This window comes from Monodon monoceros, unplaced genomic scaffold (assembly GCF_005190385.1).
Source record: "Monodon monoceros isolate NGI ecotype Baffin Bay Population unplaced genomic scaffold, NGI_Narwhal_1 Super_Scaffold_3, whole genome shotgun sequence".
In the NCBI taxonomy this organism is placed as follows: Eukaryota; Metazoa; Chordata; class Mammalia; order Artiodactyla; family Monodontidae; genus Monodon; species Monodon monoceros.
Genome location: NW_021703780.1, coordinates 57,589,322 through 57,612,576, shown reverse-complemented (window position 1 = coordinate 57,612,576; position 23,255 = coordinate 57,589,322). Strand labels below are relative to the sequence as shown.

Below are 23,255 nucleotides of genomic sequence, written 5' to 3'. Positions count from 1 at the left end.
GGGGTCTGGGATCAGGTGCTCCAAGCGTCAGCGACCAGGTGGTTTGAAGACCTGGGGCTTCCGTGTTCAGCTGCTGGGCTGCCAAGGTCGGTGGTCTCTGCCCTCCACGTGTGTCTCCTGCACGTTCTGTTTACGCCAAGAGCTTGAGCCCCCTCCCTGAACCTCCAGCTCCTCATCCAGCCTGGACAGGGAGCCAGGAGACTGCTGGAGGAAGGGGCAGGGGAGAGCCAAAGCGCGGTAAAAAGTCTTTTATTGTATCAGTCAGGCCCCTCCCAGGAACAGCTGAGCAGAGCCCATCCCTCTCCCCCTCTCCCCTACTCGGGCTTCTCTTTGTCCTGCTTCTGCTCCTCCTCCAGCATCAGGGTTCGCTCTCGCTCCTTCACCAGCTGGACACCACAGTAGGTGACAAACAGGACGGCCAGCGTGGTCTGGGGGAACCCTGTGTGGGGAAGAGGTCATGCGTGCCTGGAAGCAGCTCCCCTTTCCCCCAGTGACTCTTCTCTCTCCCCGCTTGACTGTGCCTCCCTGCTGAGTCCCTGGGGAATTGCGGTGGGGTGGGGACATTTCAGGAGGTCACAGTCCTTGAGGTTGATACCTGGCATATTCCGTATCCCCCGTCCCTCACCTGTGAGTAGCAGGCGCCTGGCGACCAGCTCTGTGAACTCAAAGCTGTTCAGGCTTACAAGGTTGTACATGATGATGGCCCAGAAGTTCATGGCCCCAAAGATGGCTCGGACCCTGCGGGACATCTGCTCCGACAGAGAGGCCTGCTGGGTCCCGGACAACATAGGCAGTGAGGTAAGAGGCCCAGGGGAAAGAGGACGTGGCAGGTCAGAGGCCTTGCCTATGTGGCCACCTGGGTCCTGGGGATATGCCTGTGTCCCTGAGAGTCCCCGGTCAGCTCTCCCTCATTGTTAAAAGATGGGAAACTGAACTCTGGAGAGAGGGCAGGGCCTGAACAACACAGCCAGGCCCGGGTGCCCGCCGACCCTGCAGAAGGGAAGGGAGGGCCAGGTACCCACAGAGGGAGCCATTGCCCCGACGACCCGGAGGCGGGTGGTAGTGAGAAAGTTCTGGCCTGGCAGCCAGGTGTGGCTGGAAGACTCCAGAGAGCAGTAGTGCCACCCCCTCCAGTGCCCCAGACAACCCAGCCCCAGACCTTCCTTGCTCACCTCAATTCGTGCCAGGGGCCCCCACTCTGCCAGCTTCTGTACCCAGAGCTCAAAGTTGAGGCCAAAGCAGTTAAGGCATGACCACAAGTAGACAGTATCACAAGGTCCGAGCCACAGAGTGGTGATGGCAAATGTGGCCACAGTGGCCGCCAGCTCTGGGATCACCTCAGAGTGCTCCCCACCAACGTGGTCATACACGTACCTGCAGGCAAGGCGGGAAAAGGGGCCGCTGGGAGTGTGGGAAAAGGCAGGTGGGAGACGGGCAAAGGATACACAACGGGGGCAGCCTCCTCAACGCTATCATCCTGGGCACATTCAACACCCTGGACCTGAGGTGGCTGCTCCTCCTCTACCCAACTTCAAAATGTGGAGGGCTCAGCCTTGAACTTCCTGTCTTCTCTAGCTACCTTCATTTCTCCAAGCGATCTCATTCAGACTCTGAATACTGTCTCTATGCTGACAAGCCCCAAATCTGTCTCTCTAGTCTCTCTCCTGACTCATATATCCAACTGTTACCAGACATCTCACATGAAGGACCAACTCCCCCATCCCTGCCCAAACCTACTTCATTCCCATCTCAGCTAATGATACCACCATCCATTCAGTTGCTGGCCAGAAGCCTTGGTGCCATCTTGGATTCTCAATTCCCCTCTCCACTCACATCCAGACCAGCAAATGCTATACGGGCTCCACTGGGTCCTGAGCACTGCTTATCACCTCCACTAACACCACCCTAGTCCAGGGGATCATCTCCTGTCACACAGATCATTGCAAGAGCCTCTTAAATCATCTCCCTGCTTCTGCCTCTGCCCCCTACTGTCCGTTGTCCACACAGCAGTTAGAGGCATCTTTTAACAGTGTAACCCAGCTCACCTCACTTCCACAATCACACCCTCCCGCGATAGCTCCTCATTACAGAATAAACTCAACCACCTTCCTGTGGCTAGAAGATCCCATGTCATCTGGTTTCTGCCTCCCTCCCTGACCTATCACCCACCACTCTCCCCTTCATTCACTATGCTGTCCCCTTACTGGTCTTTCTGATACTCAGACACACACAGCTGGCTCCTGTCTCAAGACCTCTGTACCTGTTGTTCCCTCTGCCTGGAATTCTCTTCTCCAAATTTCGTTATCACTCAAGTCTCAGTTCATCTCACAGAGGCCTACCCGAACCCCAACTAAAGAAGCTTCTACCCCATTACGCTCTTTTATTTTCTTCATAACACTTACCACTCTCTAAAATTATCTTTTTTTTTTTTTAACCTGTTTATGGTCTGTTTCCCTCCACTAGGCTGTAAGTTCCATGAGTTCACAGCCTTTGTCATGTTCACTGCTGTATCCCCAGTGCCTAGAACAGTGCCTGGCACGTAGTAGATACTCAATAAATATTTGTTAAATAAATTCAGTAGAAGACCCATTGCATAACCAGCCTCTCTGTTCCTTGACCTCCTCGTTTCACCAATGGTTTCTTTTCCACTCCACCTCAGTCACCCACTCCCATGGCCACACCCCAACTTTTGTACCACTTGTTTGACTCCTTCCTAATTTCCATCCTTCACCCTGCCCCCCGCACCTGACCTGACTCCCTAGCTCCACTTCTTCAATCTCATTGACCTCCCCCCCACCTTCCTCATCTTGTGACCCCCTCCTATTTTTACCACCCTTCTTAACTGTATTCAATGAGTCATCATTACAAATAACCTAAAAACCCTTCTCCCTCACTTCTTCCTTCTTACCCATCTGGGAAAGCCCAATCACCCACATTCTCCTCACCTGCACCCAAGAAGCGAAGCCCTGATGGGAAAAACCCCACACCTTCACATATTAGAATCCATAAACCCACTACCCCCAACCCCACTTGAGCTGTCAGTGCCACGGTTTCTCTGGTCAGCGTCTTCTCTCAGGCTCTGCCGTGGCTACTCCACCTCATCTCCCCTGCACGTGTGAATGGGTGTGGTGATCTAGGCAGGAGGAGAGAGGCAGCATCTGTGTGCCTCCCTCCGCCCCCAACCCTGCATCTCTCAGCTGATGATCTTGCCTCCTACTTCACGGAGAAAACCGAAGCTTTCAGGAGGAATCCCTCACCTTTCCACACTCACCTGCCATTCTTCTGCATCCACACCAGCCTTTCTTCCTTCTCCGTGGCCGAAGCCAGAGCTCTGCCTGGTTCCATCGCCTCCTCCCCTTCTCAGGGAGCTCCCTCCATCAATCACCCCTCTATCCTGCGCTGTCAACTTCCTCCTTTCTATTGAATGATTCCCCTCGGCACCCAAGCATGTCCCATTATTTCCTGTCTTTAAAACACCCACTTCTCCCTTCAGCCACTTCTGTGTGTCCCCCTTCAGTACCAGGCTTCTTCTAGGAGCTGTCCACACGGGAACTACCCTGCGGTTCCTCTGTCCCCCACGCCCCCAGCCCCGACTCCTCCCCGCCCCTGCCTCTCCAGGGAAAGGCTGAGAACCTCCATGCCACCCACGCTCACGCTCAGTCTCTGGCTTCCTTGACACCAGCAGCATCTGACCCAGTTGCCCCTACCATGCCAGGATGGTTTTCCCTTAGCTTCCAGGGTGTCCCACGGTCCTGCCTTTTCTCCTGCTCCTCTGACCGCTCCTTTCAGGCCCTTCTGCTGGCTCCTTCAACCAGAGTCCTTCCGGGCACACGACTTCCTGGGAGTCATCGCCCTCTCCTTCCTGATGCCCTCAATCCACGGCCAAGTGCTGTCCAGGCTGCCTGCTGTGTGTCTCCACTCCATTTCTCTCACCTCCAGGGGCCCCACCCAAGTCCAAACCTCTGTCTTTCACTTCGACCTCTGCCATGACCTCCTCCCTCCCTCCCTGCTTCCTCTGGCCCAGAGGTGATCTTTGAAGACGTGGACCCACCCGGCCACGGCCCTGCTCAGCCACCTGGGGGATGGCTGTGACATCCCACCCCACCCCAACTCACCTGCAAAGCCAGTCGTTGATGCCACGGTCAAAGTGCCTGTGGGAGGAGAGCATACGGGTGGGAATCAGCCAGGAGATGAGCTCCGGGGCTTGGGGCAAGAGGCGAAGGGGAGGTGGGGATACCGGAGGCGAGTCCCCGGACCTCGCACTCACGTCTCGGAGAAGACGTAGAGCGCTGTGATGCACTTGGGAGGCTGGGGCGGGTCCAAGTGGTCGAGGCGCGCCACGGTGTTGACGACGCCGAAGAGGACGGCCGCCTTCACCCAGTCGTACACCAGGTTTGAGTAGGCTAGGCCAGCTGGGGACAAGGGGTCGTCACGGCCCGGGGGGCATTACACCGACCTTCCCCCCGTCCCCCACGCCACCCCGGGTCTTCCCAAATCCCGGGGAGGCGCGGAGCCCTGCCCTCCCCTACGGACACACTCTCCCCAGCTCGGGGTGGGGGTGGGGGTATCCTTGCGCCCCGGCCGCCCCCACGGAGGCCCCGCCCCCGCGTCCTGGGGGGAGGGGCTGGCCCCTGGGAGACCCTATCCGGCTGGGGAAATCAGCCCTAGGCCTCGGCGAGGTGGGCGGCCTCTGTCTGGTACCACTGCCCGGTGTCACGGGGCAAACCTACCTCCAAGTCCCACGCGTTTCAAAGGCTAAATCCCCGCTCCCCCACCCTGCGATAGGTGCTGTCCCCCGGGGCGCCAGCTTCCCCAGCTGTGACTCCGCCGCCGTTGGGGCGCAGAGGGTCCGTCCTTCTCAAGTGGCGGCCCCGTCCCCATCCCTGTTCTGGGCCCGGCGCGCACCCACCGAGGGCGCTGTCCGGGAGGCGGCTGGCGAACTTGAGGTCATTGGGGATGGTGAGGATGTAGAAGAAGTGGAAGAAGATGTCCACGGCCACGATGGCTACCACGCTGAGGCCCGCCTGGGCCCGGATGCGCCACAGCTCGCCCTCTCGCCGCACCGGCTCCACCTGGCTCACCTGAGGGACGGCTAGGGTCTGAGTGGGGGAGGTAAGCCCTGCGCGAGGAGCCCTGTCTGAGCGGTGAGTCACGAACTAGCTGTCTGGGGATGCGAGGGTGAGGGGAGACGCGGCTTCATCCTGGCAACGCTGCGAGTGGAGACACGGGCCCCTCTGGGGCCTGAGGGGGGTTCACTTCCGCCCGGGGGGGCGCAGTTCTGTCTTGGGAGCCCACAGGGTGTCCCCTCACCTGAGCGTGGAAGCGATCAAAGGTCATAATGGGCCCGAAGAAGAAGAAGGGCAGGTAGAAATTGTACTTGAGCAGGTCAGCTAGGGAGTAGCGGCGGTCAGGGTGGGCACAGCTCTCCAGCGCAAAGCTGGTACAACGCAGCACCGTGAAGCCGCTGCCCCCGTGAAACAGCACCTCTTGAAGATCAAAAGTCCCTGTTACAAACCCGCTCTGGATGGGAGAGAACAGGCCGCCAGCTCACCAGGGTGCCCCTTGTCTCTGGGAAGCCCACCCAGCCTCCTGCAGGGGCCCAGCCTGGTTCTGCCGTCACCCTCTCTGCCAGCGCCCGTCAACACTGGCCACCTAGGGCCAATTTCATAAGTGCTGGGGCAGAGCAGGGAAGGAGCTGGACGTGTCTCTGCTGCGGTGGAGGCGACCACCTTGTGGGCAGGGCATGCTCCATGGTCAGAGGCTTGAAGACGGGTGGGAAAGTGAAGGAAGTGCTTGGGGAGACTTAGGAGGCAAACGTTTCGGATGAGGTGAGAGGTTTGGGGTCCTATCCCTGCACCCTCCACCCCTGCCCCGCCCCAGCACACACCTGCCAGGAGATGAGGGGGTCCAGCTTGAAAGAGGCAAGGCTGGCCAGGCCGAGGCCGAGACAGAGCCAGGGCTGGTGCAAGAGTGAGACAACATAGAGGCCCACGCAGTGGCCAAGCAGCAGCAGCAGGTACCAAGGGCCCATCGTGCCCACCACCGCCAGGACCCCGTACACAGCATACATCCAGGAGCGGAGCTGTGGACAGGGAGAAGGCTTCGTCTACCTCTCCATGTGAACGGAGGTGGGAGCCCAGGATGGCTTCCCCGCAACCCTTGTGGCTGAGGGGGAGGGGGAGGCAGGGGGGGCTCAGGTCCAGCTCACCTGGGGGGCAACCATAGTGCAGAGTTTCGCAAACAGCACGTGTCCGGAGAGAGCGAAGAAGATGGCGTTGCGGAAGGAGGTGAACCACATCACCCACTCGAAGTCAGCCACGTCCTGGGGCAGGCCCAGGCAGGTTAAGGTGGGGCGGGGGCAGAGTGGGCTGGCACTTGGGCTGGTCAGAGTCTCAACCCCTTCCCTGCCCCCAGAGTCTTCTTGTGCATTAGAGGAGAGCAACGGCTGAGGTCCCTGCCTTCCCCTCTGAGGGAAGTACCAGGAAGGTAGGTAGAGAGGAATGAGGGGTACCACGTGGGCTGCCCTGCTGCTCCGAGCTCCCCCTCTGTCCAGCACATTGCCTGACATTCCACCATTATTGCGTTGTTCCTGGGGAGGATGGTGCTGGAGGCCCTGCGGAAGCCCGTCTCGGTTTGTTTCCTAAATGAGCAGGGTCTGAGGCAGGCTTGGTTTGGCCCCAGGAGGACGGAGGAGGGGCCAGTGGAGAAAACGAAGATGCTGAAACTTCAAGCCAGAGACCTTCCCCATTGCCAGCCCTGTGTTATGTGGGACCATTAGGAACAGGGGAGAGCGGGGAAGGGTTTGGGACAGGAGAGACGGGCCAGGGATCAGAGACCCCGGTCAGGGACCCTGCGCTGCGGGAGACCTACCATCTTCCGGCCAATGTACTCCCAGCCAGGTCGCACAGACTCCCGGAAGGCTTTCCTGTGGGCCCCACCTGAGAACAGAGTCTGGTCTCAGGGCGCTTCACACCCACACCTGCCTCTACAGCAAGGCTGATGCCACCCTCGGGGGACGGGAGAGGGTCTGGGTCTCTCTCTGCCTCTGCTTCTCTCTGGGTCTCACTGTGTGTCTGGGGCCAGGTCTCTGTATCCCTGAGTGTCTGAGACACACTCTCTCTCTTTCTCTGGCTCTGCCCAGGTCTCTGTCAGTGTGCTTCTGCATTTGAGTCTCCCTGTGGCTGCATCTGACTCAACCCCCTAGCCCCAAGGCCTAGGGACTGCCCTTGAGTCTGGAGCCTCTAAGTTTCTGGCCTTGCTGGGTGGAGCCCTGAGACCCCCAGCGGAAGAACGGTCCCACCCCTCTGTCCCGGGGCCCAGCTGTTACCTTGTGAAGCCTCAAAGAGGCCCCGGCCAGCATAGCCTAGGGCCCCGCTCAGCACCAGGGAGTACAGGCCCAGCTCTGCTGCGGGCAAGGCTGTCTTGACGCCCATAGCCTGGATGGGGCTGAGGGAGACAGATTGGGTGAGGGCACTGCTGCCCCCCGGCCCTGCCTAGCCCAGTTCATGGTCCCCACTGAGGTGGAGCGGTCCCCATTCTGAAGAGAGACAGCCCCTTGGGCATCTCATGCCATCATTCCCCCCGCCCATCTCCCACCCCTCCCAGGCCCCCTGCCATTTGGTGCCCCATCCTAGCCGCTACTCTCGGCCCCTCCCCCTTCCCACTGAAGGCTCTTGAAAGCGTTGTCTTCACTCTAGGCCGGCCTTCTACACCTTCATTCACTCCTCCATACCTTTCAGGTGGACCGGTCCCCACCCTCTGCTCAAACTGCTCCTCCAAGGTCTCAGATGACTTTCTTGTGGAGAAACTCCCTCTGCATCACCTCAGTCATATTTCTGGCCCCTAGGGTTCCCACTCCCCTCAGTCAGTCTCTATCAACTCCTGACAAATCCACCCCTCCTCCGGGCCCCTTTCTCTGATTCCATACCCTCCTGAGCTGCCTTTACTTCCTGTGACCTCCCCACGGGAGGAGGGAGGTCTAGCCTATAGCTTCTCATTGACCCCCATTACGCCAACCAGCCCCTGAGCCCCAGCCTGCCATATCCCTGGTTCCTGCCTGTGTCCGTGGCCACACCTGCCCACTCTCTCAGTGCTCTGTGTATCCAGGCCCTGGATGCCAGCTGGAGGCTGTGCTATTTGAAGAAGTGCCCTGGGGTAGTGGGTGTGGGGCTAGGCTGGGCCAGGCCACCGGGGAGTGTGCTGGCCGCTGCCCAAGGTGCTGACCAGCATTGGGCTCAGGGTGAGCCTGGCCACTCCCTCCTGCCAGGGCCTAGCTCATCCCCAGGAGTCCTCCTGGGTCATCCCTGGGACCTAAGCTAGCACCTGTGCCCTCTCTATCCTGCTCCGGCCTGACCCGTGGCCATCCTTTCAGGCTGGGCTGAGCGAGGTGGCTGGCATGGCCCTCTCTCCCGCCCCAGATCCTCTAAATCTCCCTCACCAATTCCGAAACCAGCTCTCCTGGGCCGCCACAGTCGGCATTCTCCCCATTACACAGATGGAGGGCTCATGGACCAGAGAGGGGCAGGGACCTGTCAAGGTCACACAGCGGACCAGGGACAGGATTGAGTGTTCTCAGTGAGCCCCCCTGCAGTCTCTGATCGGAGAAGACCGTCCGCTGCCCCTGCCCCTACCAGCGGCCTGCCGGACCTGACTTCTACGCCGCTGGCCTGAGGGCTGACGCACCTCCCCACGGGCCGGGTGGGGGTAGGGAGGCCCTGAGGATCGGGTTAAGGGAGCAGAAGCTTGAAACCGGAGCACGGTGAAGAGCCTGCGAAATAGCTTTGTCAGCTGCCTCCCACTCTCCACTTTCCAATTTTAGCTCCCCGTGGCTGGTGCCGGGTGTCCCCTGTGAGGCCTCTGTGAGCAAGGCCAGGGCTGGCCCCCAGCCTGGGACCTCTCCTGATAGACCCCAGACCTGGGCCAGCCTGTGGACAGAGGAGTGCCCCCTGCCCACTGACCTGCCCGCCTGAGGTATACCTGGAGTAAAGCCCACTTTGGGGCCTGAGGTTTGCGATGAGGGGCCTGGGGTGGGCTCTACAGGTCTCAAGGACCCCGTAGTGGCTACATCCCTGGCTGGCACTGACCTTGAGGAAGCTGTGAGGGACCCTGGCACACTGCCCACCTCGGGGCTCTGGGGTCCTGCGTCCGACCGTGCGACCGTCCGACCAGCTGGGCTCTGGGGCCCCGGTGCGGTGTGTCCAGCTCTGGGGTCCCCACGCCCTCGAGGCTGTGAACGGTGAGTGGTGACAGCAGGAGGGGTGGGGGAGGAGGAGGGCAGGGAGGAGGTGGCCTTTCTGGAGCGGAGCTGCGCGAAGTGGAGCAGAGCTGAGTGCTGCAGAGCTGCTGGCCACAGGGAGCTGCAGGGAGGATTGGGGAGGGGCAGAAGGGGTGGCCATTGGCATAGGCTCAGACAGGGACACCTGGACCTCACTTCGACCTCCCTCCCCTGGTCCGTACAGCCTGTGTCTCCTTCTCACTGCTGGCCAGGACTCTCCTCTTCCAGGAAGACTTCCAGGTGGCCCCCGCTGGCCTCTCTAGGCTTGTGAGCTACGCCCCCACCATGCAGACACACACTCATACCATGCCCACACTTCCATGAATTCCAGCGCACACCTTTCCATGTGAATTCCCAACGGCTGTCCCACGGCACACCCACCTCGCCCCCTGCCCTGGTCCATTTCATCAGGCAGAGAATCCTGGCTGGCCAGGCATCAGTGCCTGGGGGTGGACTGACTTGCCTAGTGGAATTGTAACTGGCAAGAGACATGTGGGCCCTATACTCCAGCCCTGTCCCATAGGGAGCTGACCAGGTGGAGGGGAGCTAGCAGGGTCACTTGAGCGGGTCCTTGGAGTGGCTGACATCCTCTCCACGGCAGGGTGGAGGCAGACGGCACTGTTACTAAGCAAGCAGGACTCCTCTGGGGGAGGGGAGTGGGGGGACAGGGCCCTCACTCTGGGAAGGGGCAGCTAAGGCCTCAGCGCAGCCTACCTGATGCAGAGGGGTATCCTGAAGGCCACCCCACCGTGGCCTCAGAGCCCAGCTGGCTGGACGGATGCATGGTTGGATGCAGGACCTCGGAGCTCCATGGTGGGCAGTGTGCCAGGGTCCCTCACAACCTCCCCAAGGCCAGTGCCACCCAGGGATCCAGCTACTCTGGGGTCCTTTGGGATGAGGATCTCAGAGTCTGTGAGGGCCCGTTTATGCATGTGCATGGGGGACAGGGTCTGGAGGGTAGAAGGAGCTGTGTGACTATAATGAGTCACAAGACAGGTCCTGGAGCCCGTGCTGACCCTCTGAGCCCAGTCATAGGCTCAGCGGAGACTAGAGGAGGAAGAAGTGTTCTCCTACCCCGACCCTCAGCAGGGGCACTTCCAGGGCCTGAGCAAGGCCTGGGAGGGAGAGTGCCCTCCCTTCCCACAATACCCGGAGGCGCTGAGCTTCCTCTCAGCACACACTCCCCACAGAGTGACACAGGGAGGCCTGCACGGCGGGTCCCTGACTCTGAGAAGCATGAACGGTGATTACTGCACTGGAGGGGCTGCGTGCGGGCTGCAGTCATGGATCATGGGCGCTAGAGGAGGCCAGCGTCGGGGAGGGGGTGTGTCTGAGCCAGACTGTGGGCGTTAAGGAGGGCTTCCTGGAGGAGGTGGGGCACCCGAGTAGAGTCCTGAGGTAGAGTCAGTGGTTGTTAGAGGAGAAATAAGTTAATCACAGTTCTGAGGCTGTACCTGGATTAACTCTTTTTAATGTCACCACAACCTCTAGGGAAGTGGTTACCATTTTCCCCAGTTGATAGAAGGGGAAACTGACGAACAGGAGGTTAGATTAAGTCACTGGCTCAGCCGCAGGAGCTTCTGGAGTTGATTGCCCTGCAGGGGCAAGAACCCAGCTCACCCACACCTGGTGCTGGCTGAGACCAGCCTGAGCCGGCCATGCAGCTGGTGCCCTCGTGAGGCTCCAAGAGAATGGCTCTGGGAGGCAGACGGGGTGCTCTGGCTTCACCGTTAAGAGCACAGGTACAGCCAGCTGACTTGAGCCTGAGCTCCGCCTTGCTGGCAACCCACTTCTCTGAGCCTCAGATACTCATCTGTAAATGGGCACACTGCCGGCCCTGACCTCACTGGGCTCTTGGGGGGATTCGATGGCTCACTCCGTGGCCAGGGCCTGGCTCACTGAACTGCTCATAAAGAGAGGCTGTTAGAGAGGCTGAGACCCCTCGCTCCAGAGGCCAAGACAGGCAGCGCTCACACACAGCAGGAGGAGGGGTCCACCGGGCCACCGCGTGCGGTGGGGTCTGTAGGGAGCTTGCCTTGTGGGGATGGCAGGCGGGTAGAGGGCTAGGGAGGCCCCTTGGACCTGGGGCCGGACAGCCTGAGGCCAGCTTCCCCCGAGTGAGGGGTGGTGAGGGGAGGGCACCTGGTGCCCACAAAACGAGGGGCAGGAAGTGACTGGGCTAAGACCAGCAAGGGCTACTGGGAAAGATGGGCAGGGGGCCAGTTCTCTCAAGTCTCAAAATCGTTTTCATTTGTTTCTTGTTGTCGCTCAAAGTAAAAAGTCGGGGAAAGTGTGTGTGTGTGGTATGTTGTTTATGGCGTGTGTGTGTGTGTGTGTGTGTGTGTGTGTGTAAGGCTCAGGGACTATAGGAGATACGGTGTGTGTGCAGGAGAGGGGGTGCGTGGGCAGAGACTTCCTTGTGGGGTGGCCGTGAGCTCGCTGGAGGAGGGGATGGCGAGGCTAGTTCTGGCCACTGGATGCGAGGGCCCAGAGGAGTCCTCTTGCTGCAGGCCCCCCTGACCCGGCCTCCTGAGAGCAGGGGAGGGCCCAGGGACATGGGGGCGTGTTTGGGGCTTGAATCAGCCTGAGCCAGACCGCAGCCTTGTCCAATTCGGCTGTGGTGCCCCAAAGGCCCCCAAGGGGACAGTGGCCAAGTCACACCCATGGCTCAGCCGGGTCTCAGCTGTCAGTGTCGGAACCTGAGCACCCAGGCCCACAGCCTGGCGTGCGGCCAGGGAGAGTCCTCACGTGAGGCGTCTCCACCCCCGGCCTCACTGCTTGCTGTTCCTCCACTCTCCAGGCACCTGTCTCCCGTTCCCAACACCTTGTGGCTCCGGGTAGGGACCTCAGCGTTCCCATCTGTGAAAGGCAGGTCCAGCCCACCTGCTGCCCACCTGCCTGAGGGCTGGGAGGTCCTCCTCAGGGCCGCAGGGACAGGCGGTGCTGCTCAGGAGGGGCCACAGGCACTAACCTGGACAGACCAGGTTGCCGCGCTCCGTGCCTGGCCCACCTTCAGGGTCCCAGCCCTTGGTCCTTCTGACAACGCTTTCTTCTCCTGGGCCTTCCCCTCCCCACCCCCTTACCCACCCACACCCCAGGGAGATTGGAAGGACAGCCCTCACCCCACCCAGACCTGGGCATTGAGCCCGGAAGCCAACAGGAAAGGTGGGAAGCTCTGAGATACGGCTTTCTGTCTCTGCATATCCCCAACCCATCCCGCCCCTTCGCGGCGCTCTATTTCCCACGCCTCTCTGACCGGACAGGCAGCTCCCTGAAGGCCGCAGCAGCAAGTCAGATTCACCTCTGGGCCCCTCACAGGCCTGGAGAGGCTGGTATGCAGTTGGCACTCGATGACTGCTTGATGGCCAGCTGGCTCGGTAGATGGTGGCCTGGGAATCTGTCTCCCCAGCTGATCTGGGGCTTCCAGGAGCTCGGGGACTGAGTCTGCCTCACCTGGCACCCCCTTGCCTAGGGCAGAGTAATTGCTTAACAAGTGTGTGTGGAACTAATAGAGGTAATACTGTGGGCTGACGTTTATTGAGCGCCTACTGTGTGCCAGCCGCTGCACTAGCACTTGGCACATTTTAACTCAGTGAGTCCTGAAGAGGGATTCTGCTGGGGGAACGGAGCAGACCTGCTCTAAGCACACGCGTGTAAGTGTGTGTGTGTGTGTGTGTGTGTGTGTGTATGTAGACGCACATTCCCGCTCGTGAAGACCGGTCACTTGTGTCACTTGTGCAGTGGCTCACATACGCGGCATACATACCGTGAACCCCCTCCATGGGGGAAGCTACCTGGGGCTTCTGGGACCCTGTCTGCTCGAGCCCTTCCTCGGGGATGGGGCTGAGGAGGGACTCCATGCTGGCCCCGCTACTCGGAGCCCCGACCCTGCATGGGGTGACAGGTCTAGAGACCCCCAGCAAGTGTAGTGAAGGCCATGAGGATGAAAGGGTGCTCAGTTTTCCCGTGAAGGAAGTTTTCTCTGATCCCATGTGCAGGGAAATGGCTAGGCAGGGCCTGTGAGTGTGGAGCCAGCATTGTCTGCTGGCACATGTGTGTCTACATGTGATTCATGCTCCTGAGTCTAGGCATTTGGGTGCATCTGTGTCTTTGTGTGGGCCCCTGTGTGCACAGGTGTGGCCAGGGTGTCTGGGGTCGGGGTGTGTGGCTACCCTCCATGGAGCCATCCCTCCCCATGGCAGTAACTGCAGTTGAGAGGGGTGACACTGCGGCAGTCACAGAGGGGCCTGGGGGCTCTCCTGCAGCAGCCCTCCCAGTTCACCCCTGTGCTGTGGTGAGGCAGGTACACTATGGCTTCGCCTGGACCCACTGCCTCAAAATCCCCCTGCCCAGAGCTCCAAGCCGGCCCCACCTCTGCCCTCTGCCACCAGCACCCACCAGCTGCAGCCTTTTGGAAGCAAAAAGAGGTGCCTCTTGGAGCAGCTGGCAGGGGGACAGAGCTGCCCAGCACTGGGTAGGCACGCCCACCCTGGGTATTCGGATCTGCTGGAGGACCCTGGCTTTTGCAGGCATGCAGGCCAGGGTTAAATATTAGCTCTGTGTCTTTCTGTGAGCCTCAGTTTCTCCATCTGTAAAACAGGGTGACAACCCCCTGGGTTACTAGAGGTCTAGATGGAATCGGGTTTCCACAGTAGGTGCCCACTCACTGGGAGCTGTGGTGATCATGAAAATCATCATTATTATTACAAGCCTGAGGGTCTGCACCTAAGGAAGAACCCTAAGGGGTGGGCCGACAAGGTGGCTAGGAGCATGGTGCCCCCAAGTCTGTAGAGGGTGGGGATGCCCACAGATAGAGCCATGGAGGTAGGAGTGGGGTGTGAGGATGCTCTGGTGAGGGAGGTGGGGCGGGGCTGGGCGGCCTGGGGGATGCTCCCAGCCTGGAGCCCTCTGGGCTCTCCTGCACATGTGGAGCCCTATGGACATGCAGGGTCCCCCGCTAGGCTCTAGGACAAGGGCAGTGAGCACCTGCCCAAGGGACTGCATCTGTCCGTTCACAGCCAGCTTCTCATCCCAGAGCTCTTGCTGATGCCGACAGGCTACTGGCTTCCTCCCTTGCCATCGCTAAGCGTGCCCAGGGCTTCTCCTTTGCCCTTCTGCCATGGGATGTTGGTTCTTGTTGCCCTTGGAGAGCCTCTTCTAGGAGAAGGGGCCCAGCTGGCTGCCCCAGGTTGGCTTCCAGGAGCAGATGGAGTCCTCAGATACAGCCTCGTCCTCTCAAGGCCTAAGGCTGCCCTGTCCAGCCAGGCTGACACTGGGCCGCCATCCTAGTGCTTGTCTGCCTTCTGCTGCCGCAGGGCCTGCAGGAAGACCCCTTTCACCTGGCCCAGGGTCTCATGGTACATTCGGAAGTCCTCCTCCTTTCCCCGGAGGGCACTGCTTAGGGAAGCCTTCAGCATTTCGTTCTCCTCCACCTGGATGGCCAGCCTAGACCACACAGAGAAGGGGGCTCAGCGCGGCCGAGCTGGCACACGTGAGTGTGTGTGCATGCATGTAGAGGGCCCTGGGAAAGGCTGCCAGCTCGGCTGCTCTTCAGACTCAGGGTACTCTCTGAACTCCTCTCAGGGACCCTTGGGGGAATACCATGTGGGATTCCTGTCTGGGCCCAGCCACAGCTACTGGGCCTGGTACCCCGTCGTTCCCCCAAATGTTGGCTGCCTCAGGCATGAGTACTAATTTATAGAGGTTCCCCCTTTCCCACCACTGCATTTAACCTTAAAAGGTTTAATTGAATGAGAAAAGTGGGTTCAGTAACCCACACTTGATAAAACTTCTCTTGGGAAGCATGGGCTCTTTAGGGTTATGGCTGGATTTCTCTGCCCTCTGATGGCCAGTTACTGAATTGCAGGCCTAGAACCCAGGACCCAGCAGGACCAGCCTTCTGGGCAAATACAAGTCAAAGGGGGAGGGACGTGATCCCTCTGCCTATCAAAACACCTCCACCCAGACAACACCACCCTTTCAGGAAGACGGGGCAGGGAGCACCTGGTGGTCAGCTCCTCCATCTGGGATTCCACGGGCACATTGGAGATCTGGGCAGAAGATGGGTCCTTCCTCTCACTCTCCTTTGGGTTGTGCCTGGTGTTAGAGGTGGGCACACCTGTGGGGCAGCAGCAGCCACTTTCTGTGGTGAGGCCATGGCTCTGTGTTAACACTTCCTTCTCCCACCCCCAACTGTCCACTTCCTGCTTCTCCACTTGTTGAAACACTAGACCTCCTTCAAGGTGCAGGACAAGGGCTGCCTTCCTCCAGGCTCTGACTGCCCGCTTTGTACCAAGGAGGTTCCTCTCACTACTCTCTCCATATTTGCACTCTATAAGTTTCTGGAAGGCAGCTGGGCCTGAGGTCTGGCCTGCAGGTCGAGTCTGAGTCTAGGCTGTCACCGCATCTGATGCCCTCTTACCACTGGGTCCCCCACCTCCAGTCTCCATCCATACGCACAGGGGATCCACGGTGGCTGGGACCAGGGGACAAAGAGTGCTCAGAAAAAGAAATCAAAGCCCACCTGGTGGGGATCTCGAGCACTGTCACAGCATCAGAAGACGTCTGTGCTGAACAGGCCCTCAGTGGTGGCATGGCGCAGGGGAAATCACTTGGCACCAGCAGGCCTGGCTTTTACTTCCTGCTGTGTGGCCCCAGGTAAATCATCAACCTCTCTGAGCTGGTTTCCTCACCTGTAACGTGAGGATAATAGTTCTTGCCTCTAGAGCTCTGTGAGGCCACAGTGAATACGCATTTGGCCCTCAAGGCCTGTGTGATGGGACCACCTCCTCAGCACCTTGTGACTTCCCTACCTCACCACATATTCCCCTCCCCATGATCCAGTCTCACTGCCTCCAAGCCTCCAGCCGTGCGCCCACCTCAGGGCCCTTGCACTTCTTCTTCCCTCTGTTATCTATGCCACATCCTCACCCCCTTCCACCATCTCTGCTCAGACATCAGCTCATCAGTTAGGGTGGCCGCCCCGTAGAAGACAGCTGCTCTCTGTACCTCCTGTCCCCTTATACTCAGCTGTAAGCCACAGCACTCGCCTCCATCTGACCTACCATCTTTTACTGGTTTATTGTTCTCCTCCCCACTGGCATGGAATTGCCACGGGGGACCACATTGCACAATCAGGCTCCCTGTTGTACAGGTGGAGGGGTGTGCTATGCCCCCAAGAGGGGCGGTGCTCTTCCCATGTCACAGGCCAGCATGGACAGAAGCCACATGGTCACTTTCTCCCCAGGCAGTTGCCCTTCCCTGTCCAGGCAGGACCAAAGTGGTTTTCCCTGCTGTGGCTTAGCCGTCCCTAGTTGGGAGCCCGGCCATGTGGCAGGAGGTGCGTCCATGGTCTGGAGACACTACATTCCTAAGGGACCTGTTTCTGCAAGCCCAGCAGGGCTAAGCCCCCAGGACCTTCCCCAGCCTGGTCTCTCAGCAGCTCCTGGAAGGCCCCTGGAGCCCTGGCCCTGCTGGTGGGAGAATGGCACCACTCCCCCTCTGTGTCCTACTTCTGGAATGTCCTCCTGAAACGTTCTGATCTCTGCGCTGGGAAAAAATCTGAGTGTCCTTGGCTGGGGGCGGGGGAGTACTGGGGTGTTGAGAGGCAGGGAAGTTGGGGGGCAACACCTCTACTCCCGAGCCTGGAGGGGTTGGGATGGGGATGTTGGAGAGGGGCAGGCTCATGCTCTTCACACTGAAGGTTCTTCCTCCCCAGAAATGGCTTCTGGTTCTGGCATCCCACACCCTCACTTCCCCAGCCCCACAAGGTGCTGCCACTTCTGGTCTGGAGACTGTACCTTAAGAACCACTGTGTTAGAGCAGTAGAACTAACCTTTTTTTTTTTTTTTTTTTTTTTTGAGGTACGCGGGCCTCTCACTGTTGTGGCCTCTCCCGTTGTGGAGCACAGGCTCCGGGCGCGCAGGCTCAGCGGCCATGGCTCACGGGCCCAGCCACTCCGCGGCATGTGGGATCCTCCTGGACCGGGGCACGAACCCGCGTCCCCTGCATCGGCAGGCGGACTCTCAACCACTGCGTCACCAGGGAAGCCCTAGAACTAACCTTTTGATTTAGGACAAGTAAACTGTCCTCTGGAGCTGGTGTGGTCATGTGATTAGGATCTGGCCAATGGGATGAAAGCATAAGTGACACAAGCAACCTTAGGGTCCTGCCCTTGAAAGGTAAGGAGCTCAGGAAAGAGGGAGGAGCCAATCAGCAGCACCGGTCAGCCCCGCCGTCAGGGTGGAGCTTTGCCTGCCCCTGCTGCTGTGTGTCCTCTCCCCGCTGGCCCCCGAGTCAGAACCAGGAGCCCCAGAGCACCATGGCCCCAATGTGACCCCGGGCCGGCCCCACCTCAGCCCTACCTGTTTTGGTTCTGGGGGCTGCTCTCTGAGAAGCTGACGTCCTCCCAGGCTCCAGGCGCATCTTCTCCAGGTGCTGCTCCAGCACCGCGGTGCGGTGCCGCTCCTCCTGCAGCTTCCTCTCTGACTCCAGAAGCTTGCTGTTGCTCTCCTCCACCCTGGTGATGAGAGAGCAGGGGCTGCCATAAGCCCCGGCACCCCACCTGCTCAGGCTCTCAGAGAGGTGGGCACACCTTACACCAGTGGGCATGGGACTCGTCCTTCCTGATTTTTATTGCAGTAATATAGGAATGTGCATTTAAAACCATATCGTCCTCTCCAAGGCTTAAAATGAAAAAAAACAAAAACAAAACAACACACAGCCTCTCCCCACCCCTCCTCACTCCCGATTTCTGCTCTCCAGAAGCAACCACTTCTACTGCTTTGAGCTGTTTCTTCCACTACTGCCATATTTCTACAGATGCTTATCCTGCTAATTTTTTAAGTCTTAAATATAATCTTTTGACTTCCTGTCAGGCAACATGAGAACTTAGTTTTATTTTAGTACTCTCTCCTTGCCAAACAGAATCGCCCCTCCACCTCCCGATGTAGTTATATTGCCATTTTTGGGCTCGATTAGTGTTAGGTGGTGCATTAGTTTTGTATTGCCGCTGTAACAAATTACCACAAGCGTAGCTTAAAACAGCACAGATTTCTCGCTTCATGGTTCTGTAAGTCAGAAGTTCAGCAGGTTCTGTTGGTTTCTCTGCTCCAGGTTTCACAAGCCAAAATCAATCAAGGTGTTGGCTGACCTGGGCTCTTACCTGGAGTTTCCAGGGGAGCATCTGCTCCCAGGCTCGTCCAAGTTGTTGGAAGGATTCAGTTCCAACCGAAGGATTGAAATCCCTGTTTCCTGCTGGTTGTTAGCTGGGTGACTTTCATCTTTTAGAGGCTACTTGGCCCCCTCCATCTTCAAAGCCAGCCAGATACCCTTTTCATGCTTTGACTCTAACTTCTTCTGAAGCATCTCTCTGGCCCGGGCTGGAGAAATTTCTCTGCTTTTAAGGGCTCAAGTGATTAGATTGGGCCCACCTGGTAATCCAGGATAATCTTCCTATTTCAGGGTCCATAACGATCATCACATCGGCAGAGTCTCTTTTACCATATAACATAAAGTATTCACAGGCACGAGAGCGGGGTGAAGGGCACTGAGGACAAAATCCTGTCTACCACGAGGGGTTACACTAGGAAGATTATTCAGACTCATGATTACATTTTCTTTCTTATTTGCTTGCTTTTCCTGGATTTAGTGATTGCTTTCTGTTTGTTATTATTATTATTATTCTCTATATGCCTGTCATGAATTCATGGGCCTTGAAGAACTTGTTATTTGGTTATTTTACTAAAGGATCTGATTACTTTCACTGAGGCTGGGGCTAAGGTCCTTCTTGTGGTTAGGTATGGCATTTCAGACTTCTGTGATACTGAAGGCTCAGCTAGAAGGCCAGGACTGTCCCAAGAGATCTCACCCAAGCAAAGGATTACATACGTACATACACACATGCAAATCAGAGCGGAAGCCTGGACGTGTATGTGCAGTGTTGGAGGAAGTGCTCTTCCCACCTTGGTGAAGAGTCAAGAAGGAACAGAATGGTAACAGTTTTGAAAAGAACACAACTACCAACACAAAACTGTATGCCAGCATAGTACATAGCTACTAACACAACCTGTTCAAGCTTGTTCCTTGAAACTTATTTGCAAAAGCAAAAGACTAAAATAACCTAACGGTCCATCAAAAACTAATGAAAAAAACTAAAAACTAATGAAAATTAAATAAAATTCAGTTCCCCCAAAGCTCTAGGGTATCAGCTGAGAGAGAATCACACACGCATGACTCTGAGGGTGAGTGTCTCTTTAATTTTGTGCCCTAGGCGCCTTGCTTGCCCCACCCTCATCCCAGAGGCCCTGGAAGATGAGGCACCACATGGAGAGAGAGGCCACGTACAGGAGAATGGAGGTGCCCCTGCTGAGCTGGCTGAACGGGGCATGTGAGTGATCCAGGTGGCATGATGTGAAACAGAATTACCTAGGCCACCCACAGAATGGTAAGAAAGAATAAACCATCGTGTTTGAGGCCACTGGGTTTGGGATGGTGCAGCAGTAGATAACCAAGTCACCTTGATGCACAAATCCACCGCCCCAAAACTCAGGTGTAACTCAAAGGAGGGACTTCCCTGGTGATCCAGTGGTTAAGACTCTGCGCTCCCAATGCAGGGGGCCGGGGTTCGATACCTGGTCAGGGAACTAAGATCCTACATACCGCAACTAAGCCTGCACCGCAACTGGAGAAGCCCCGCACCGCAACGAAGACCCAGCACAGCCAAAATAAATAATTAAATAAATTAAATTAAAAAAAAAAAGAAACTCAAAGGAATTGATAGAGAAAGTCATAATTGGGTATATTTCTTCCATTGGATAGGTTAGAGGCTTGTATTATCCACTATATATATATATTTTAAATTTATTTATTCTTTTTAAAATAAATTTATTTATTTATTTTTAGCTGCATTGGGTCTTCATTGCTGTGCACAGGCTTTCTCTAGCTGCAGCGAGCGGGGGCCACTCTTCGTTGCGGCGCACGGGCTTCTCATTTCGGTGGCTTCTCTTGTTGCGGAGCATGGGCTCTAGGCACACGGGGTTCGGTAGTTGTGGCATGCGGGCTCAGTAGTTGTGCACAGGCTTAGTTGCTCTGCGGCATGTGGGATCTTCCCAGACCAGGGCTCGAACCCGTGTCCCCTGCATTAGCAGGCAGATTCTTAACCACTGCACCATATAATATAATGGAGGGAAGCCCTCCATTATATTTCAATGACAGAAAAAGAATTAATGTTACTTTTTCTCATTTGCTTGAGCATGTCTGCAATTCATATCCTCTCTTTTCTACTGAAAAGAAAACAAAGCTGATCACTCCTCACTGCTTAGGGAGTGGCCATCCCAGCACCCCAGCTCCTTTGGTGACTGTACTCCATCTTTCCCTTTGGCAAGCTGCCCCTCCTCCATTTCATTTTTTTTTTTTTTTTGCCCGCGCTGCACGGCATGCAGGATCTTAGTTCCCTGACCAGGGATCGAACCCACACCCACTGCAGTGGAAGTGCGGAGCCTTAACCACTGGACAGCCAGGGAATTCCCACCCCTCCTCCATTATGTCAGCACCTGGAGGTCCTTCCAGTCAGGGTGCCTGGCCTGTGTCCAGGGCTGGACGTGTGAGCCACCCCAGGCCAGCTAGACCTTCTCTCCTAGAAACCACTGGCACAAGAACTGAAAGCCACTGGGCCTACATCGTTCCAGTGGCCCAGGAGAGACCACTCAAGGGTTCCTGCTACCAAGGTCCCTGGATCTTCTTGGGCTCCTCTTCTGCCCTGCAAAGGAGGGCAGTACTTTGGAGTCGGCCAGCACCTTCCCACGCTCTCCTTTCCCTTAATTTAGCCAGAATTGGTTTCTATTGTCTGTCACCAAAGAGCCCTGACTGACATGTGACACGGCCTGTTCAGGCAGACATTCAGTGTTGTCCTTTATATTTTTCAGTGCGGAGCTCACACCGTTGGGCCATGTGTTGGCCTGGGCACCTACAGTTCTTGCCAAAAGGGTCACTTGAGCAAGGAACACTGATTTATCTGAATAGAAATCTGTCAACAACCCCTTGGAGGAAACCAAACCCCCTGGTCCACTGCCTTGGGCCACATACTTTCCTCCCCCAACCAGGGAAGTCTCAGCTCCCCATCTATCAGTGGCTCTCTTCCTCTTTGTAATTCCAGACCTCAGTCTAGCCTGGGACTTCTTCCCACCAAAGCCGCCAGTGACACCGAGTGCAGTGCCATGCTCATGCAAGATCTTCATTACTGGTGAGTTGATCCGACTGATTTACCTACTGCAGAGAGTCCCTCCCTTGAGATGCCCACCTCACAGCCACCTGCATGCAACTGTCCTACGGGGGGCATGTAGGACAGGGCAAACCACAAGTGTGACAACGGGTCCCCAAGGCAGAGGGGCACTTGAGGGTCACGTGAGATGTGGCTGGGAATGCCCGGGGCCAACACTGTGGGAACCAGACTCACCAGTGAGGTGGACCCAGTCATGGACGCGGCCTGGCCTCTGTCCAAGAGGGATGCCCTTGGGCCAGGCTGCCCACCCTCAGCCCACCTAGGCCCGTGAGAGTGCATCCCTGGCGCCAGGTGTTACCGTTTCTGCAGAACGGTGACAAACTCGGTGAGCCGGTCACGCTCCACCTCAGCGGCCTGCCACAGGGCTTTGAACTCTGTCACCTGTGTCTGCCAGGCTTTTTGTTCTGGGGAGTCCGAGAACCTGGGGACCAAGGTGCGGACAGAGGTCATTTAAGGGTTACCTGAAGAGATGCTTATCCCTATGGTGGTGGGAGGGGCTGGAAGGGCATTCAGGGGTCCTCAGAGGGTGCCAGAGAGAAGCAGCCAATCCAGCCCCTCCCGGCCTCTTCCGTTGGCTTCTTCTCAGTTTACTATTCCTGGGCCTGCTGAAGTCTCTAGACCTCACTTGGCTGGCTCCAAAGCCAGACCCCAGCAGGGCTGTAGTTCCATCAGCACCTTTGTCCATCCAATCCCTGTAGGGGCCTGGAATTAGTCTGGCGGCTATGGAAGTTGGCTCTTGGGGACCTGGGGGTGCCCTGGGAACCTGTGTGGCCTGGAACCTGACCACCCTTCTCAGTGTCAGGTAGGCCCAGCCTCTGTCTCCCTGTCAGCCTGTCCTGGCCCTCCTGTATCTCCTGGCATGGCCCCAAGCCCAGTCCACTTTCCTGGACCCTGGACACTTGCTTTGTAATTTGGTCAGTTTTCTCCAGCCCTGATCCAGCCCATCACCGGTTCCCTCCTCACCACTGGGCCTTACCTGCTGGCTGGGGTTGGGACCCAAGGTGAGCTCTGCCCCCCACCCCAAGCCCCCAGAGCCCATGTGCGAGTGCCAAGCTGCTTTCTGCTCTGCCCTCGCCCTTCCCAGGGAGACCCTGGTGATGCTGACTCGCTCTTCCAGAATCACAGGACATGGGGAGGGCGGGGCCGCAGTCCTCCCTCTCAACAGGGGTTGGTTGAGATGGGCTCTGAGGACTACAGGCTCCTCCATTTTCTGGCTCCTAAATACACTCTAAGGCCCTGCCGCTCAGTGTGGTCTTTGAGCCAGTGACTGTGGCATCACCTGGGAGCTTGTTGGAACTGCAGGATCCCACTTCCTGCAGGATCTGACCTGCGGAATCAGAACCTGCATCTAACCCGGCAGATCCTCAGCTGATTTGTGTGCACAGCGCAGTGGGGAACCCTACGCCAGTCACCCCTGTGATCTCACGCGTTGGGGGAGGAGCTGATCCCCTTGCCCCGCCTGCCTCCCAGGCACCCCATCAGAGCCGCCACGCCAGCCCTGACAGACACGCTCTCTGGGGTCACTCCCACCCCGTGGACGTCTGTCCTGTCACTGACGGGAGAGCACTGTAGGCTCCGTGAGGGCAGGGGCCCGCACACGGTTGGGTTCAGTAAATACTTGTGTGTGGTGGAAGAAACAAGCTTAAGAACCAGCAGTCTGGGCAGCCCAGGGCACATCGGCTCCTGTATCCCTGTGGAGTG

At 57.7% G+C, this 23,255-nt stretch overlaps 2 protein-coding genes across 2 annotated transcripts in view; both read right to left on the bottom strand.

Annotated features, from left to right (window-relative positions):
• Positions 1 to 235: 235 nt before the first annotated feature.
• HHATL (hedgehog acyltransferase like) lies at positions 236 to 9,338 on the bottom strand. Its single transcript, XM_029241584.1, has 12 exons — positions 9,084 to 9,338; positions 7,328 to 7,446; positions 6,871 to 6,938; positions 6,209 to 6,322; positions 5,888 to 6,082; positions 5,311 to 5,520; positions 4,910 to 5,081; positions 4,268 to 4,412; positions 4,116 to 4,151; positions 1,173 to 1,374; positions 626 to 767; positions 236 to 439 (listed from the first exon to the last, which is right to left on the bottom strand). The coding sequence occupies exons 2-12, from the start codon at positions 7,431 to 7,433 to the stop codon at positions 315 to 317; spliced, it is 1,515 nt and encodes a 504-aa protein (XP_029097417.1). The 5' UTR covers positions 7,434 to 7,446; positions 9,084 to 9,338; the 3' UTR covers positions 236 to 314.
• Positions 9,339 to 14,559: 5,221 nt separating this feature from the next.
• Positions 14,560 to 23,255, bottom strand: part of CCDC13 (coiled-coil domain containing 13) — a 28,946-nt gene continuing 20,250 nt past the window's right edge. Inside the window, exons 12-15 of the mRNA XM_029243521.1 lie at positions 21,853 to 21,975; positions 17,638 to 17,792; positions 15,278 to 15,392; positions 14,560 to 14,719 (exon numbers count right to left, since the gene is read on the bottom strand). Coding sequence (XP_029099354.1) covers positions 14,560 to 14,719; positions 15,278 to 15,392; positions 17,638 to 17,792; positions 21,853 to 21,975 — 553 coding nt within the window. The remainder of the gene's footprint in view (positions 14,720 to 15,277; positions 15,393 to 17,637; positions 17,793 to 21,852; positions 21,976 to 23,255) is intronic.